This window comes from Macrotis lagotis, chromosome 4 (genome assembly GCF_037893015.1).
Source record: "Macrotis lagotis isolate mMagLag1 chromosome 4, bilby.v1.9.chrom.fasta, whole genome shotgun sequence".
Classification (NCBI taxonomy): domain Eukaryota; kingdom Metazoa; phylum Chordata; class Mammalia; order Peramelemorphia; family Peramelidae; genus Macrotis; species Macrotis lagotis.
Window position 1 is genome coordinate 111,395,724 of NC_133661.1, and position 17,892 is coordinate 111,413,615.

The 17,892-nt window shown below is 38.1% G+C and overlaps 1 protein-coding gene across 5 annotated transcripts in view; it reads left to right on the forward strand.

Moving 5' to 3' along the window:
- The window catches only part of STN1 (STN1 subunit of CST complex), a 72,936-nt gene that overhangs the window by 25,436 nt on the left and 29,608 nt on the right, over window positions 1–17,892 (forward strand). For all 5 annotated transcript variants that reach the window (XM_074233781.1, XM_074233783.1, XM_074233784.1 and 2 more), the window contains 4 exons: window positions 9,348–9,515; window positions 10,574–10,697; window positions 11,455–11,626; window positions 17,226–17,348. In XM_074233781.1, coding sequence (XP_074089882.1) covers window positions 9,348–9,515; window positions 10,574–10,697; window positions 11,455–11,626; window positions 17,226–17,348 — 587 coding nt within the window. The remainder of the gene's footprint in view (window positions 1–9,347; window positions 9,516–10,573; window positions 10,698–11,454; window positions 11,627–17,225; window positions 17,349–17,892) is intronic.

Consider the following 17,892-nt stretch of genomic DNA (forward strand, 5'->3'; position numbering starts at 1 on the left):
TAAGGTTTTGAAGAGGAGTTTATATTTTGAATTGGTACTTTCCTTAGTTTCAGTATGTTTTTCTGATTAACAAGAAGATAAGTGTTTCCTGGCAAAGGTGATTTCTAGCCTTATTTGGTTTCAGTATATTGATTGATTCACAACTATTAAACTTCCTTAGGAAATGGTATTAATCAGTGTCAATTTCCATTCTTTTATCTACTTATTAATTATTTTATTATACTTATTTCTTGTTTGAATATGTTTAGTTGGAGTTGTTTTGGTTGTTTCTTGAACAAAACGTTCCACTGGTTGTCTCTCATGTCTGAAAAGAAAAAGAAAGAAAAGGAAAAAAAAAGGAAGGTTTGAAGGGAGAAAAGGGAAGACAGGGAAGGAGGAAAACTAATAAGAACTTAGTAGTGTTTTTAAATGATTTATATTTCATGACTCAACTGTGTCTACATAGCTTTGGAAAATATTAGTCCATAGATATATAATACAATATTCAATCTGTGGAGATATCCCTAGGAATAGCTCATGGGTGCCCAAATATCCAGAGTCTATATTGGAAATCCCTGGACAACCTCTTAGAAATTAGGGAGTCTGTGTCTCATTAGATCAAAAAAAATCTTAGAAAGTGACATTTATTGAAATCATTTTGTGTTGGGTTAAAAAGCAGATAACTCATGGATTAGAATAGAATCTGTTCAAACTATTATGACTTCTTTAGATGACAGATAAGACAACATAATACTGTTTAAGGAGTCATTGTTTTATTAAATGAGTTGGGACAACTCTGAATAACAGTTTGGAAAATAAATAGCTTTTTTCCATACTTTATGCCATATTTTGTTGAAATCAGTATCAATGTAAATATTCTTTCCAGTGTTGCCTATTTTGACTCCATTTTGTTAAATTATTAAATGACACCTTCTGGGTTCCAGGGAAGAAGAAGACCCATTTTCTGATGTGGTAAAATTAAGTTGTTCCACAAGGAATACAAGTTTTCCCAGCTTTAAGGCCATTTCTTTCTTCACTTTGCCATGCTTCTTTGCCTGCCTACAATAAATAAAATATCTAAACATATAGGGAAGTTCAAGTCATCACAGGCCACCGAGCAAATGAGGGTGTACAAACTTGCTTTCCAAAGTGTACTATGAAATGTGAGCTAGTTTGGTTTAATATGAAAGGAATCTGAGAAATAATATCTTAACAAATGGAGAAAGAGAAAGAGATTTTTATTTTTTGAACATTTAATTAAAAAGACATAAGTGCCAAACTGTGCATCATCCAGTCCTTTGCTATATGGGCTTTCTGGAATGTTTGTCTATTCAATTCCTATTCTGGTGTTTCTATTTATCAAATCAAGTTAAGAAACATTGAATAAATGCTTACTTGGTGGAGTCAGGTAGGTGACTCAGTGGATAAGATTGCTGAGCCTGGAGTCAGGAAGACCTGAGTTCAAATGCAACATCAGACATTTATTATCTGTGTGACCCTGGGAAAGTCATTTAACTTCTGTTTGCCTTAATCCACTGGAAAAGGAAATGGCAACCACTCCAGTGTCCATTCTACCAAGAAAACCCCATACAAGGGCATGAAGAGTCAAATAGCAATATTATGCACCGGGAAGTATGCTCCAGGCTAAGAAAACTAAGAAAGATAAAACCAGTCCCTGCTTTCTAGGAGCTTATGTGTAATGGAGAAGGAAAGATGCAAAAATTCTATTATGTACACAGACACACACACACACACACACACACACACACACACACACTACACAAATGTCTGTCTGTCTGTATTCTCATCTCCCTTTATGTATATACATATATATTTATTTACCTATATAGTCCTATATAGTGGTTGGGGAGGAGAGAGACAGAGAAACCAGAGGACTCTCAGGGGGAAGGTACAAGATTTAGGAAGACCACAAAAAGCATCTCTTGCAGAAGGTGAGACCTGAGACTTGAAGCAGTCAGGGTAGTGAGGAGGAAGAGAGTTTCAGTCATGGGGTGGACCATATTTCACAGCCAGTGAAAAATGCTTGGAGTTGAAAGATGGCACATCATGTGCAAGGAATGGCTAGGAGACCAGTGTCTCTGGACCACAGAGTATTTGAAGAAGAGTGAGATATAAGAAGACTGGACAAGAAGGAAGGAAGGAGTCAGGTTATGATGGACTTTAAAAGCCAAACAATTTTATATTTCAATCTGGAGGTTGATTAGGAAGTTAGACAGATTAGCCCATCAGCCATGCCAAGTTATCCGGAAGGGGATGCCCTACCTATTAAAAAAGATTCCTTTATTAAGAATAATTTTATTGATTTTTTTTGTTTTTATATCATAGCTATTTCTAGAAATAAGTTATTCTCAACTACCTGCCAAAGTTTAACCTACCCATGTGACAAAGAAAAACAGTTGAGTAAAAACACCCCAGTGTGACCTCACCTGAAGATGTAGGCAATACTCTGCTGTGGTCCCTGACACTGGGGGCAGGAGGAAGGAGACTCCAAATGCATCTTAGTGCTTTGCTCTAACCTGATTAACCCCTCTTTAAAAATGTCTGTGAGAACTACTTTTGCTTATCCTCAAGTCTCTATAAGCTGGTGAAACTTATTAATGTGTGTGAACAATAGTACAACTGCCTGCCTTTTATCAGCATGGAAACTGGAGTATTCCAAGATCAGACACTGTCCAGAGCTCCGGCTCAAGATTTTGATAGTCCCCAAACTGAGGGCTTCCATCCTCCCCTAAAGGCATCAATCTATCAAATACAATAGCTCCTAAATTTCCCAGTAACAAAAGTAATTTGTGCTTCATCAGTTGCCAAGGCTGGGTTTGAAGACTAGCTGATGTTGCCCAAGGAAGGCAAATGTCTTCTGCTGTCACCAGGAAATGGCCAGGGATGTAATGAGAGGTTCTTTTGGAGCAGCTGGTCTGGGAAGGGCCTTCCTTGTAGGCTGCAACTGGGCGTGTTTGTGTGTGTGTGTGTGTGTGTGTGTGTGTGTGTGTGTGTGTGTGTGCGCGCGTGTGTGTTTCCGGCCCTCTCCACCACTCATCTAAACCATTCAGAGTGATAGGGAACTCAATGGCGATTGTTACTTGTGCCCGGTGTTCTTGGAGTGAGAAATCTGCAGTGGTTTAGTTAGCATAACGAGCTCGGCTTCATCCTTTCTATCCTGTTTCTGAGAGCTGTCTGGGAGAGTCGGAGCCATGGCCCGGATCAGCAGACCCCGGGGACATTGTCTCGAAGCACAGTGGTGACGCCGGGGGGAGGAGAGCCAAGCCCAAGCCCGAGGGCTGCAGCTGCGCAGTGCTGCTCACAGCTCCTCCTCAGCCCCCTTGAAGCTTCCCTGCCCTGCCTGAAGCCCGGGCAGAGTCCCTGCCTCTGGATACATTTGTTTCCTATAAACTATTCATTTCCTTCCTGCCTTGACCAGACCAATCGGGGATGAACACTAGAACGCTAAAGAAAGACTGCTTCGTTTTGACTCTAACCTCACTACACTAAAAATACTCCATCAAGTGTTTATTTTTATAATTAAATGAATTTTTTTAAATGATCAAATCTCGATTTTTTTTCCTTCCTCCCCTTCAGCTCCCCCTACTAATAATGGGGAGGCATATGTAACAAATATTTATAATCAAGTAAAACAAATTTTCACGTTGGCCACATCCAAAAAAAGAGCTATTTCATTCTGTTCTCTGAATTTGTTGTCTCTGTTGTGAATGGGTTGCTTGCTTTATTGTTAGTCACCTAAAATTATGATTGATCATTGCATTAATCAGAATTCTTGAATCTTTCCAAAAAATTGTGTCATTATGAATAGTTATTAATATTTAGTAGTGACATAAATTGTTCTCTTGGTTCTGTTCAGTTCATTCTGCATATGTTCATACAAGTTTTCTTAGGTTTCTCTGAAATTCTGCCTTTTCTCATTTCTTACTACAAGTAGTTTTCATATGCCAAAATTAGTTCAGCTGGCCTTCGACTGATGGGCACCTTCTTAGTTTCCCTTCTTTGTCATCAGAAAAATAAACAAATTACCCATGAATGAAGCTTCAGTACCATTGACTTGAAATGAATACCACTGATTACAGCTATTTAAAAACCTATCTATGAATGTTAGCCAAGTAGAGGAATATCTGGATATGTTTAAACAGCTTATAGTTTAATTATTTACTGTATTGGGCTCTCTTCTTTTTCATCCATTAACATCCTAATTTTGCATATGTAAGATTTCACAAGTTATAAGTTCCTGAAACTGCTTTTGACTGTCCAACTCTGTCATTCCTGAATGTCTGTTTTCTCCCTGAATCTCACCAACCAGTTATCCACCGCATGATAGTAATATAACAAAAGGACAAAGGACTTAAAATAGAAATGTCAAGTGAACGATGAGGAAAAAAAGAAAATATTTTATTCCTCTAAAAACCTTTCTCCCAACCTACAGGTTTCAATTTGAGTCCATTACTTTTTCATTTCCCTTGAATCTTAAGCAAAATATGAGAATTTTCCTTCTAGAAGTTTCCCTGCCTTGTAATTAACCTCTTGTCTCCTGGGTGCAGTGAGACAGTCACTTAACGGGGGTGGGGGGGTGGGGGGGGTGGTTGGGGACCCTGGGATACGCCAAGCTTTTCAGAAAAATATTAAGGACAAGTCTTGGAACCTTGGCTACAACCCCATACTTAAAACTCCATGCAGCTTCTCCCTCCTACCTGGGCTTTACAGCACCTCCACTTGGGCAACACAGTGTAAGGGAAGCACTCCTCATTGATGAGTCTATATATCAAGAGTGAATGAGACCTGTAGCAGCCCCTGGCCTAGAAAGAGCCATTTCTCTCCCCCCCCCCCCCCCACTCCTTCAATTATGTACCACCATCATTTTAGTGACTATTGACTTCCACCTGGGTTCCCACCTCACATGGATTCTCTTTTCATTCCTTTCTCCTACTGCTGCCAGACCCATCTCAGGCAGAGATGTCCCAACCACCTCCAGCAGCTTCCTGTTGTCTTCTTAGACCACCTATAAACTCTGGTTGGAATTTAAATCCTAGTTCCAAGCTATCTTTTGAGTCCCCCTGCCACACATGTCTGCCCTCCAACCTAGAAGGCTCTCACTTCTCACCTCAGTGTCTTAGTTTCTTGTTTTCTTCAAGAATCAGCTCAAGCATAGCCATGAAATATTTCCTGGTCCCCCAACTTCAAGTGCCTTTTTTGTCTTGAGCATATTTTGTATCCTGTCTATGCCTGTGTGTGTGTGTTGTTGTTGTTGTTACCCCCATCCCTCAACTAGATTGCCCATTAGCTCCTTGAGGGCAGGGACCATTTCACCTTTGTCTTTTTATCACCTGACACATCCTAAGCACCAGGCTTTAATAAATGTTTCTTAACTGGATGATTGATTCTACTCTTACTTCTCTCCCCTTTAACAAGGAGCTCTTTGATCCAAATGCAATAGGGAGCTGCTGGAGCTCATTGACTAGGAGTAGAACATGATCAGACCTGGACCTTAGCAAAATCTCTTTGGCAACTGTGTGAAAGATGCCTTGAAGTGGGGAAGAGATTTGAGGAGAAAGACCAATTAGGAGGCCAGTGCTGTAATCTGGGTGAAAGATGTTGAGTGCTTGAACCAGGATGGTCCCAGACAGTGATCTGAATATATAGCACATATGAACATTAGAATATCATGAAATAAGTATGAGGACATATGTAAGCAGAATGCTTAGCATATAAAGCAATAGAAAATATTACATAATTGCTTACTATATATTAAATATATAGATTTCAGACAAACTGCCACAGTGTCTCATGAAAAGGTTGGCATAGTATTTATTTTGTATTTATATTTATTAATAAAGAAATATTCATATAATTATAAATATTTAAATAAATATAAATACTTTATTTCTTTGTATTTATTCTACCTTTTAAATTTTTTCTTTTTCTTTTCTTTTTTGTTCCTTTTAACTTTAAAAAAAAATTTTCCCTAATGTCAAAACAATTTTTAAATAGTTTTTTAAGTTTTGAGTTCCAAATTCTATTGTTCCCCTCACCGTCCCGAACTCTACACGTCTTGCTTAGAATGTGAACTTCTTGAGAACAGGAATTGTTTCTTTCTTTGTATTTGAATCTCTGGTCCTTTTCATAGACTCTGATATTCAGAGTCTGACATTCTTGACTGATTGATACAGTAACCCAATATTTAGATTGCATACAACAGGAGTAGGGAACCTTTTTTCTGCCAAAGGCCAAAACTTAAAAATATGCCCACTACATTTGGTCAAACATTTAATTAGTTCACCCTAAAATGCTGCTAGATATATTGAATTTCAAGTCCTGCCTACAGTTGCCTTGGCAGTACCAGATCATATGATTTCATGGGCCTATGTGTCCCAAGGGCCATACATTCCCTTCCCCTAGCATACTGAAATTCCAGAGATGTGTACATATTAAGGGAATATAAAGCAGAGCTTGCATAATATGGCAAAAAAGAGCCTATATAGGTCAGATACAGCATGTGACATATGTTGCAGTTATATACAAAGTTCATATGCATTCCATAGAGAGCTATCCTCTGGCTTCATGTGGAAACTCCTTTCTCATTACTCTTGAAGCACTATACATGAGCTTGAAACTGGCTGGATAATGCTATTACCTTTACAGTTATTCCTGTTGTCAGGTATATATATTCATACAGACCAGTCAGCCATCAGTTCTAGTTCTGAATGGATGTTCCAGACTAGTTATCTCTGTCTTCAGTCCCTGGTATGTCCTTGTTTCCTGAGGCCTTCACACTGTAGAAAAAGTGGTACTTTCTGGATTTAGTATCGCTTGCCTTCTGTCTGGGTAGAGATCCCTCTAAGACTGAGGCCATTGAATCTGATTTCCTGGTCCTCTGGATGAGATCAATATGCAGTTTCTTTATCTAAATCTTCTCTTCTTTAGTTATCAGCTACAACAGTCCATCCTTACTTCTCAGTATCCCACTTGTCTGGACCTTGTTACTTACTCCCCATGCTCTTTCACCTCCCCTACCAATCAGTCATCAAGTCTATTCAATGTTATCTTTATAACATTTCTCTTATATACCTAGGCTCTCTTGTCACAGGTCTGGATTATTTCAGTAAACTGCTGGTTAGTCCCCCTACCTCAAATTTCCTTCTAGCACCCTTGACTTAGCTACTTACCATCTTCCTAAAGAGCAGGTCTGACCATTCCCTTCTTTCCCCTTCCCTCTCTGCAGACAACCTCTACACATCATTAGTAAACTCCAATGCTCCCTTTTCCCTCAAGAATGAAATATAAAATTCTTCCATCTTTAAAGTCCTTTGTAACCTGACCTTCTCCTACATTTTCAGTTCTCTTACACCTTACCCATACTCTGTGATGAGGTGATACCAGCCTCTTGTTTTTCTTCCAACACAACTCTGAATCTGTTTGCTTTGAACAGTTTCTCTGGCTTTCCCCTGTAGATTGATCTCTCTCCATTCTCAAATCCACCTCCTGGCTTCCCTGACTTCCTTCAAGTCTTAGCAAAACTTCTACCTTTTGCAAGAAGCCTTTCTCAGACCTCTTTAATCTTTGTGACTTTTTTGGGAGACCATCCCTCAATTTATGCTGTATGTTCACATCTCAACTAGGTGGGAATGGGGGCTTAGGGGGTACAGCACCTCTGTGATCTGGAAAAAACATGTAAAATTTTTTTGACCTTTCATTCATACCAGAGAAGTCTGATTTTTTTTTCTTTTTCTTTTCTGGGGTGTTTATAGAATCTTATAGTAAAATTTGTCATAAGAACTTTTGAGTTTCTAAACTTTTTCTGTCTCATCTGCTAGCCTTCATGTGTCTTCTGTGGTTTCTTCAAAACTCCCCCCCCCCCCAACATTTCCATTTACAAGTAATTTCTCATGATATATCAACTGTGATGGGGAAAGTCACAGTGCGAAAGGACTAACTGTATAGTAAAGGTTAAGAACCCCTGATTCCAAGAATGTGCTAATACAATGCTTAAACCAACACAATAACATCCAATTTGTTACTCATCATGAGAATCTACCTCAGGATTTGCAGAAATCTCTAGTTGTACCTAGTGACGCATGGATAACAAATGTATGTATAATAAAATTCATTTGCTAATTTGAGAGATTATAGAAGTTACTAGATTTGAAAAGAAAACTGAACCCTTAGTTTTAGAATGTATTTTTTTCCAATAGATACACAATAGTAGATATCATTATAGTTTGATGAATGTTAGTATTGAAAATCTGATTTGGTGTGTGTGATTTTGTTTCATCTATTTTTTGCCTTTTAAGATTTTTATCATTTTCCCCACATTGTATTTCTCTCCTTCACAAACTCCCTGGCCAAATTAGATTACTACTGTGGTTTTCCCTGAAACTCCACATTCCATTTTCTGACTCTGTGATTTTTGCCTAAACTAATCCAAGTTCCTACAGTACATTCCCTCTTTATCGCCTCTTCTCAAAATCCTTCTTTCTTCTTTTTTCAATGACTCAGCTGTGATGTTACCTCCTTTGGGAAGTCTTTCCTGATTCCTCTGATTGTTAATGCTCGCTCTCTCTCTCTCTCTCTCTCTCTCTCTCTCTCTCTCTCTCTCTCTCTCTCTCCTTAAATTAGTTTGTATTTACTTTCTCCAAAAGGCTAAAAGCCTCTTGAGGTTGAAGATATTGTCATTTTTGCTTTTGTATCCTGGCATCTTACATAGATCCTTATACACTGTCAGCTCACTGAGTCAAACCATATTTGAGACCTTGTTTTTCCTGGCACATTCTTTTAAACTGTTATGGAAGGTGTGTTTGTGCGTGTGTGTGTGTGTGTGTGTGTGTGTGTGTGTGTGTGTGTGTGTGTATTTTAGACAAAGAAACCAAAACCATGAAAAGTTTAGTGGATTTTCTGCAGTAAGTTAAAAATTAGAAATGGAATAAATGATTGATAGTAGTTATATTTCTCCCTCCTCCCCAAAAGAAACCCAGAAACAGTAATCAGATAACTTCATAAGGTTTTTTTGGTTCATTTTTTTGTCTTGAATACATGGTTTTTAAATGATATAGTAGTAAAATAAAAGACAGTACAATAAACAGTTACTAATCATAGTTTAAAATGTGTATAGCAATATTAGTTCTACTATGTAAATTATAGCCTTGAGACCAGAGAATAGTCTTTTAAGAAGTGGGGGGTCATGGAATATGTAAAAACACTTATGCTCTCAGACATAATGAAGTTATTGATTGTTTTTGCTGACCTTTATTTTTCCTCTTTATTTTTAAAAATTATGTGATATAGAAACAAAAGTTATCAATTATAAAAATAAAATTTTAAAAACATGTTTTTTTTTCTTCTTACAGCTAAAATTTGCTCCAGTGTGGCTGATGGGCAAAGTTTAACCTCACTGTTTAGGAAATTACAAGAAACTATAGATAAGAAAACTAAATTGGAAATTGGGGATGTTGTTCGAATGAGAGGCTATGTCCGTGTCTACAGAGAGCAACGAGAGATCCATGCCACCACTTATTGTAAGCAGCATCTACTTTGGTTAAAACTGGAGGGTTTTTTTAAGTCTTTCAGAAAAAAAGATGCAGGCAACTTGAACGACTTTAAGTTATTCAAAATTTCTTCAGAAGGACATTTCTTCATTTTATTTTTATTTCATTTTTTATTTTATTTTAAGGCAGTGGGATTAAGAGTGACTTGCCCAAGGTCACACAGCTAGGCAATTATTAAGTGTCTGTGGTTGGATTTGAATTCAGATCCTCCTGACTCCAAGGCTGGTGCTCTATCCACTGTGCCACGTAGCTGCCCTTCTTCATGTTATTTTTAAGGATGATGATAGACTGATATGAGTTTTGCTTTATTCTTGGATTTTTGGAATAGTATTGAAATTGGGAGCTCAGCCTGTGTTTTTATGCAAAGAGAGTTCTCAATGAGGAAATTCCCTCCACCAATGTAGATTTATAACTCTTGATTAACATAACCTGTGGCTTTGAAAGGTTAAAAGACTTGCCCATAATCACATAGAGAGTATGGAGGAGAGGCAGAAACTGAACATGGGTCTTCCTGACTCCAAGATCAGCCCTTGAATCAGAGTGTTTGGTTTGGGTCATATCTAATAATTTACAGTATGAGCTCCCAGGAGAAGAGGACTACCAGGTTGTATTAGGCGGGACAAATTAGTCCAGCATAGAAATAGAACAAGATATGTTTACTAGTCAGTGGAATCAAGCCTATGAGTAGCCTCTGAAATTCCAGGCTAGGAGAGATAAGCAGACTCAGAGGATGGAAGGAGGGAAGAGGAGAGAGAAAACCCTGCTTACAAGAATTTGCTGACTGTCATATTTTGTTGTACTCTTTCCTGTCCCAGAGCATTCTTCTGGTAGTCAGGTAATAGAGGAGTTGTATTCCCTCATGGAGACCACTTGGGAACCATTTAGTGTACCTTAGCATTAATGATCCCTTATTATCCAATAGGAGAGTCACTAAGGGCCTCATTTATTGCTGCTTCAAGTAGTACCTTCACTATAGGGGAGAATAGGCTTCTGTGTAACTACTATGGTATTTTTCCATTTCCTGATAGATAAAGTGGATGATCCAGTATGGAATGTTCAGATTGCAAGAATGTTGGAGCTTCCAGATATCTACAGAAAAGTTTATGACCATCCTTTCCCAAATGATACAGTAGTAAAAGAAAAGACAGTAAGGTAAACAGGTGCTAATCACTGTTTAAATTGTAAACAACAATATTAGTTCTACTGTATAATTATAGCTTTGACATCAGAGAATAGTTGAGAAAATGTACTTTGCTCACCTCTTTTAAGAGGTGGAGGACCATGGGATGTCTAAAGTACCTGAGGAGTCACCTCAGGTACTTAGAAATTAAGTAACTTGCCCAGGGTCATTTGGCTAGGATGTTAGAGGTGAGATGCAAACTCAGGTTTTCCAGACTCTGAGACCAGCTATCTATTGTGCCATACCTCTTCCTGACATGTTAAGTAATAAATATCAAGATATATCATTTTTCAAGGTGGCAGTGGATATAGCACCAATCCTGGAGTCAGGAGTACCTGAGTTCAAATCCGGCCTCAGACACTTAATAATTACCTAGCTATGTGGCCTTGGACAAATCACTTAACCCCATTGCCTTGCAAAAACCTTAAAAAAAAAGATACATCATTTTTCTCATGAATCACTAAATTGCGAGTTTAGTAGCTAATTTCCAAAAAGCAGAACATGCTTTTGTCAGGGTTGTAACAAGATAATTGTTTCAATAATATTGTATTTTATTTTAAAATACTGCACTTTTATTGTTTTTTTTTAAACTCATATATACAAATGTATATGTGTATACATATTTCTTTATGGATTACTTAGATGTTCTATAGCAAAAGTATTACAAAGATGACCAAAATAATCTTGGTATTTTTCTGAAACTTTCTAAAACTCATTCTCTCACTGCAGCAATCCAGGTACCTTGGATCTTTCTAGTCAAACAAGTTTGCTGAGTGAAAAAATCCAAGACTTCCTTGTTGAGAACAAAGTGCCTACCTTTTACCAACAAGAGCTAGAAGCTGTGGAGTCTTTGATGGCTCTAGCCACTCAGCCTATTATTGACAGGTCCTACTCTGAACAGGTGAGGACTTTTCTACAGAATGTTATCAGGTATACCCACAAACTAGAGAGGAAGAATGTAGGGGATCGTGTTCCTGCTGGAACTGGGCGTCTCCATCACCAAACTGCAGAGGAGGAGCAGTTAACCTGGTCACAGAGAATTATGAGATTACCATGAACCTCTGCGTGGGTAGGGAAAAAAGCTCAGGATTTATTTGCCTACTATTAAAGTAATTAGCAGCCCATTGAAATGGGCTCTTAATCCTAGTAAATTCCAAGTAAGACAGAATGGAAGAGAGTATATAGTTATCAGCTCAATAACAATAATGATAATAATAGCTCATATTTTTATGCAGTACTTGGCAATTTCCAAACTACTTTTTTCATCTAAAACCTATGAGGTACTTGGATAGATCTGTCTTTGATGGATCATTCCTTTCTGGCCCTGTTTCTGATTGTGACTTTCTGGACTTCACTATCATGTCCTCCTCCTCCTCTTCCCCCATCTTTTCAGCTCTCTTTTCTGTGTCATCTTTCCCCATTAGAACACAAGTTCCTTGTGCAGAAATTCTTTCTTTTTACTTGCCTTTATACTCTTCCCCCGCCCCCAATATTTTTCTGGTCATATGTCTTAGATAATCCTAACATTGCTTCTCCTGTATAATTCTGCATAATGTGGTGTAGCCTGCCCATCGTGAGCCATTTGCATTGCAAGTCATCCTTATTTTGTAGGTGAGGAAACTGAGGTTCAGAGGAGTCTTTGCTAGAAAACTTCTTGGGTCAGCAGTAAGTTGTTATGCTTCTCTAATGGAAGTTTTCCACTTTCCCCTTGGATTAGCTTAGTTTGTACTCCTTGTCAAGCACTTAAAGCCCTTCCCTCTTTTTTCCAACCTGCCCTTTGAGGCTTGGTACATATTTCTTCCCTCCTTGTAGTTTACATTTCAGCCAAACTAGATACTTGCTGTTCTCTGAGCCCCACATTCAGTTTCCTGCCTCCCTGGCATGGTACAGGCTATTTTGAATGTTTTGGATATATGTATTCCTCATTGGCCCTTCTGTTCATGCCCAGCCTATACCTTTGGTTAGGTTTGGTCTCATGTGCTGCTTCCCACAGAAACCTTTTTTTGTTTCCCCCAGGGGTTAGTTCTCATCTTTGGGTGTTGAGAGGGTGTTCGGAGGTGGGCATGGGGGTGAATGTACTCCTCTTTACAAACTGGAACCTCCTAGGACAAGAGTAATGCCTGTTTTCCATTTTGTCTTTGTTTCTGCAATCCCCTTTGTGCCTTCCACACATAGATACTTGATAAACTAATTTCCTGTAAAGGATTATTAGACTGTAAATATCCATTGACTACCTTCAAATAGAACCTATTTATAGAATTTTAAAATTGTACCAAAATTTCTTTGATTTCTCTCTTGTTTATAGAGATTTTATTTATTTTCAGCATTTCTGTGGGGGTTTTTGGGAAGGAATGAAAGATACCAGCTGCCTGGTACCACTTTCCTCTTCTGTCATCCTGGAAGCCCCAGAACACTGAACTGTTCAGAATTAAATCATTCAAGGAGGCTGACTGTCTCTAGATTGGCTTCTCAGTACCCCTTGTGACTAGAGCAAAAGATAAGGCAGTTTGAAAGTGAATCTCTGTAGCCCAAAGGGAAATATTAAAACCATGTCCTGAAGATGAAAACAGCTTTTTTCTAAGAACTGTACTCAGGCTTAATTTTTTATATTTTGATATCTTGATGACTCTTCTTTCTAAAAGAATATATAGGGAGCTCTGAGTTGAAGTCTTTAAAAGCACTGGGCCTTCTACCAGGTCTGATTATTGCAGTATGTTCTAATGGAAATTTAGCTTTTGAAGTAGATCTTCTTTGTCTTTTGAAAACAGTTTTTCAATCATTCATGAATCTTCCCCTCATATTACTCCAGTTAGGGAGATCAGTGTGATTAAATTCTGCTTAGTGAGTCCCTGAGAAATAAAGCCACTGGTTGGTGGTGAAATCTGATGTAACCCTAGATCTTCTGTTCTTTTCTCTTGTGGTATAAATGGGAGCTTTCCATAAAGGCTTAGTGACAGCCTGGAGTTTAGAAACAGGAAGGAGAGACTCATTCCTAATGGCCTTACTATGGACATCATAAGAACAAATGTTTCTTATTTTCTTTAAAAAAATATTTTTTCAAGTTTAACACTGAGGACAAATAGAATCAACTGAATTTGTTTAATGACAATTCACATTTTAATTAATTTCAAGTATCATTCTTTGCCACATGGATGAATATTAAATTTATTTGACAATGAAAACTTTTAAGTGTTTGGCCTTGGACTCAGTTGCTGAACTGAATTAATGGGTGCAAGGCAACAGTTGCATCGTCCCTCCTCATGTAATGGCTGATTTTTCTTGTAGAATTGTTTCCCTAGTCCCACAACTCATCCTCTGGCCTTTATCTTTTTGTCCAAGACTGGAATGCAGCTGTTGTGCTCACTAGAAAACTGTTGATGTTTTGGACCCTGGGCTGTTTATAATCAGGACAGGCATTTGGGTCATCTGAGGCTAGGCTGGAGTAGAAATTTCACACACTGTTAATGTTTACCAAAAGGCTTTTCTGTTAGGGTTCACTTGTACGTACAATTCAAACTGATTTTTTAAAAATATCTCTTCTGTTATGTGTCTTGAAGTAGGAACCTTGGCTTATGTGTTTTGTAATAGTAATAATAATAACATTTTACATCCATATGCTACCTTAAAGTTTATAAAACATTTAATAGATAATATCACATTTAATTATTATCCCTATTTTGAAGATGAGGAAAATAATGCCCAAAGAGATTAATTTGACTACCCATGATCTCTTAGCCTCTGTCAGAGGCAGATTTTGAATCCAGGATTTCCTGACCCCAGAACTATCTCCAGTCAACTACATTGCCTGGAATATATATATATATGTCACTTAATTTGCTAGACAATACCCAGCATTCATCATTAAAAGAAATCCTTGTATTACCAGTTTTGATCAGGTAATTTTGGCCTCAATAAAATATTTGAAATATTTGGCCAGTAGAATTCAAATGAACCTTAAAATGAACTTTTATCCTGTGTTGCTGAATTAAAATTGCACAGAATTTTGATGATCACTATAAGAGGCATGATTCTTTTGATTCATCATGAGTAGGAGGAGCTATAAAAAAGAAGAAAAAGTTGCTACAAATCCACCTTGAATGCCAGAATCTGTGACTCTGGAATACTGAGTGGAGTGCCCCTTCTGCACCAAGCCACCAAGCCAGGGACAGTGGGACATCACCAGATTGTTCTTTTGCCTGTCTTGAAAATGGATACCACCCTGTCCTTTATTTGGCATGTTTTTAGTTTCCAAATAGGCTGGAGACTACCAGTGAATCAATTATTTCACAGAGGTGTATATGCCAAGTCAGCCTTAATGTAAGAAACTCATAACATTTATTAGCTATAGAAATTCCAGACTAGGTAGAGTCCTTTTTTTATAAAACTCTGGGTGTACTTGAGGTCACAGTTGATGATCTTTCAGACATCTTCCTTCCTGCACCTCTTCCAGGCCCCTTCTTTTGCAGTTCTCTGTCTAGGCTGCCTTGCAGGCCTGCGCATAAAAAAATTCTCTTAATTCCCTTCCTTTACAGTAGGGTCTTTGGCATGAAATAGAACTGACTCATGGTGGCACTTCTTCAGGAATTTGTCTTTTTTCTTTTTTAATTTATTTCTTTCACATTAAAAAGTGGTTGGAATCTTAAGAGAGAATTCCTTTGCCAGCAGCTTTTCCTGTTGTTGAAATAAAATGGTTATCATCATTTGAATGACAAGAAGGAAATAGCCCTTTTAATTGGAATATGGGAGGGGCTCAGAGCTCTCTGTGTAGCTCATAGCTGGGCAACATGAGGAAACACCCAGTTTATTTTAGGAATACATCATGGTGTCTGGCTGTCCCTTAAGAGAAAGCCTTTTCTTAGAGAATGGTGGTTTCTTACAAAATCTGAACCTGTGATTTCATTGATGTGGGGAACTCCCAAGACATATTGGCCCTTCCACTGTCACTTAGAGTACAATTCCTCTCTTCACTAGCTATCCTGCTTCCATCTCTTGAAAAAGAAATAACACAACTGACATTTATGTGATAATTTAAGATTAGAAATCACTTTATAGATACTGGCTTACCTGACCCTCATTGGGAAGTAATACAAGTATTTTTCCCCATAGTACAAATGTATGCCCAAGTTACACAACTAGTCTGTTGTCCAAGGTGAAATTTGAACCCACTTCTCCCTTGACTCCAGATCCATCTTCCTTTCTGTTCTGCCACACATTTGAGTAGCAACTCAACTGAACTGAAAAGAAGTTGAGGGACAGGAAAGAGCCAAGCCATCAAAGGGGAAGTAGTAAATATAGAATATGACTTTCTAAGCTTTTCTATTTCTCTTCTGTGTTCTTCATTCAGTTTCTGTGTAGTATTCAGACTTATCCCTGGCTACCTTCCTGATCTTAGTGCCCCAGATGGCCTTTGATAGGTTCCTCTACAGCTTTAGACCCAATCACTCCTGTCTAGAAAATGGACATAGCATTGTAGCATTGCCAGGATTGTTGCAGTATGTGTCTAGTTCTTTGAGCTCCTTAGGAGAAGATTTTATATTCTATAACTTCAGCTTATGATGAGTGGCCACAATGCATGTCTATAAGATAGTCCTGTACAAAGAATTTCGAAAACAGTTTTCAAGGTTCACAAGGTAAGTTTCTTCATAATAACCCCATGAGATAATAATACAAGAATAATATCTTTATTTTACAGATGAGGAAATTGAGATTTGGGGAAAGTGAGGAAAGAAAGATCTAATGCAGGGAAAAGATCACTAGATTTGTATCAAGGGACTGAGATTTGATTCTCCATCTGACCACCTTTTGAACAAAACACAACTTCTGGACTCAGTTTCTTCAACTTTAAAATGAGGGAGTCACACTAAGTGAATTCTGAGATCCCTTTCAGCTCAGAATTTGTGAACCCTTTCAAAATTTGTGATCCCGGGAGACCTTGACATAATAAAAGAGCTCTGGAGTCTGAGTCAAGGGATCAGGATTCATATCTGATTTTGCCACTCTTAATTTTGGGCAAGTTGCCTAATTTCTCCTGGCCTCAGTTTTCTTGTGAAATGAGGAAGGAGTCAAACTAGATGACTGCTCAGGTCCCTTTCAGCTCCACAGTTCTCAATCTATGAAAAAAAAAACACAAAGATATATGGCTAATATGTGTTTGAGCTGAGACTAGTATAAAGTCTTTGTCATTAGCAAAGAGGAATTAATAGGCAATGGGATTGCCTTGGGGGGTTTTTTCATGATGATTTCAAAATGAAAACCCTAAAGCTAAGTTTCAGAGTAGTTACTTGTCAAACAAGTCTGGAAGAATATTTTCAAATACCACTCCTGCCAGCCTTCCCAGTTCAAGTTCTCTTGTAGACTGCGTCATTTTTTGACTCATTGTAGAACAATTCCATTGGGCCAATTCAAAAACCAGTTAGTTTGGGAGAGTGGCTTCCAGGTTCAACACAGTGAAATTTTTCTTTCAAGGTTTCATTTTTTTTCTGATTATTTTCTTTCCACAGGTGAATTTAGAAAGTCATCCAACTTCTAAAGCAATCCACAACATATTTAAGGAAGCTATACAACTACTGCGGAAAAAGGGAATCGTCTTCCAGAAAACAAGTGACTTTACCAGTCTTTACTATGTAAGAGAGTTCCAATTCTATCTTTGTTCTAATGCTTCAGAACCAAGCCTTATTGGCTATCAGCTAGGTCTCAACTTTTAGAGTATCCAGAATTGGGCCATACTAGAGAGGAATCTTTCCTTTGATACAAGTCCAGTTATTATGGAGATAAAAGCATCTTAGTCAATGAAGCAGTGAATTCAATGAAGGTTAAGCAATTAAGCATTCCCTGTGTGCAGAGTTTGCAAATACAAAGACAAATGTGAGACAAGTCCCTGCCCTTAGAGAGCTGATATTGTAGTGGGCTCATATGGAGGGGTGGAAAAAACACTGGATTTGCTGGCAGCTGCTACTTTATTCCCTTTGTGATCTTATCTGGTTTACTAGTAGAGGGAGAACAACATGTAGGGCAGTTTGACTGGAATGGAGTGTGTAATGTAGAAGAATGTAAGCTGAGTCATCCAAGGTAAGGAAAAGTCAGATTGTGAACAGCTTTAAATGCTAGACCAAGGAGTTTTTGTTTATACCAGCAGCAGGGAGCCACTGGAGATTTTTGAGCAGGGAA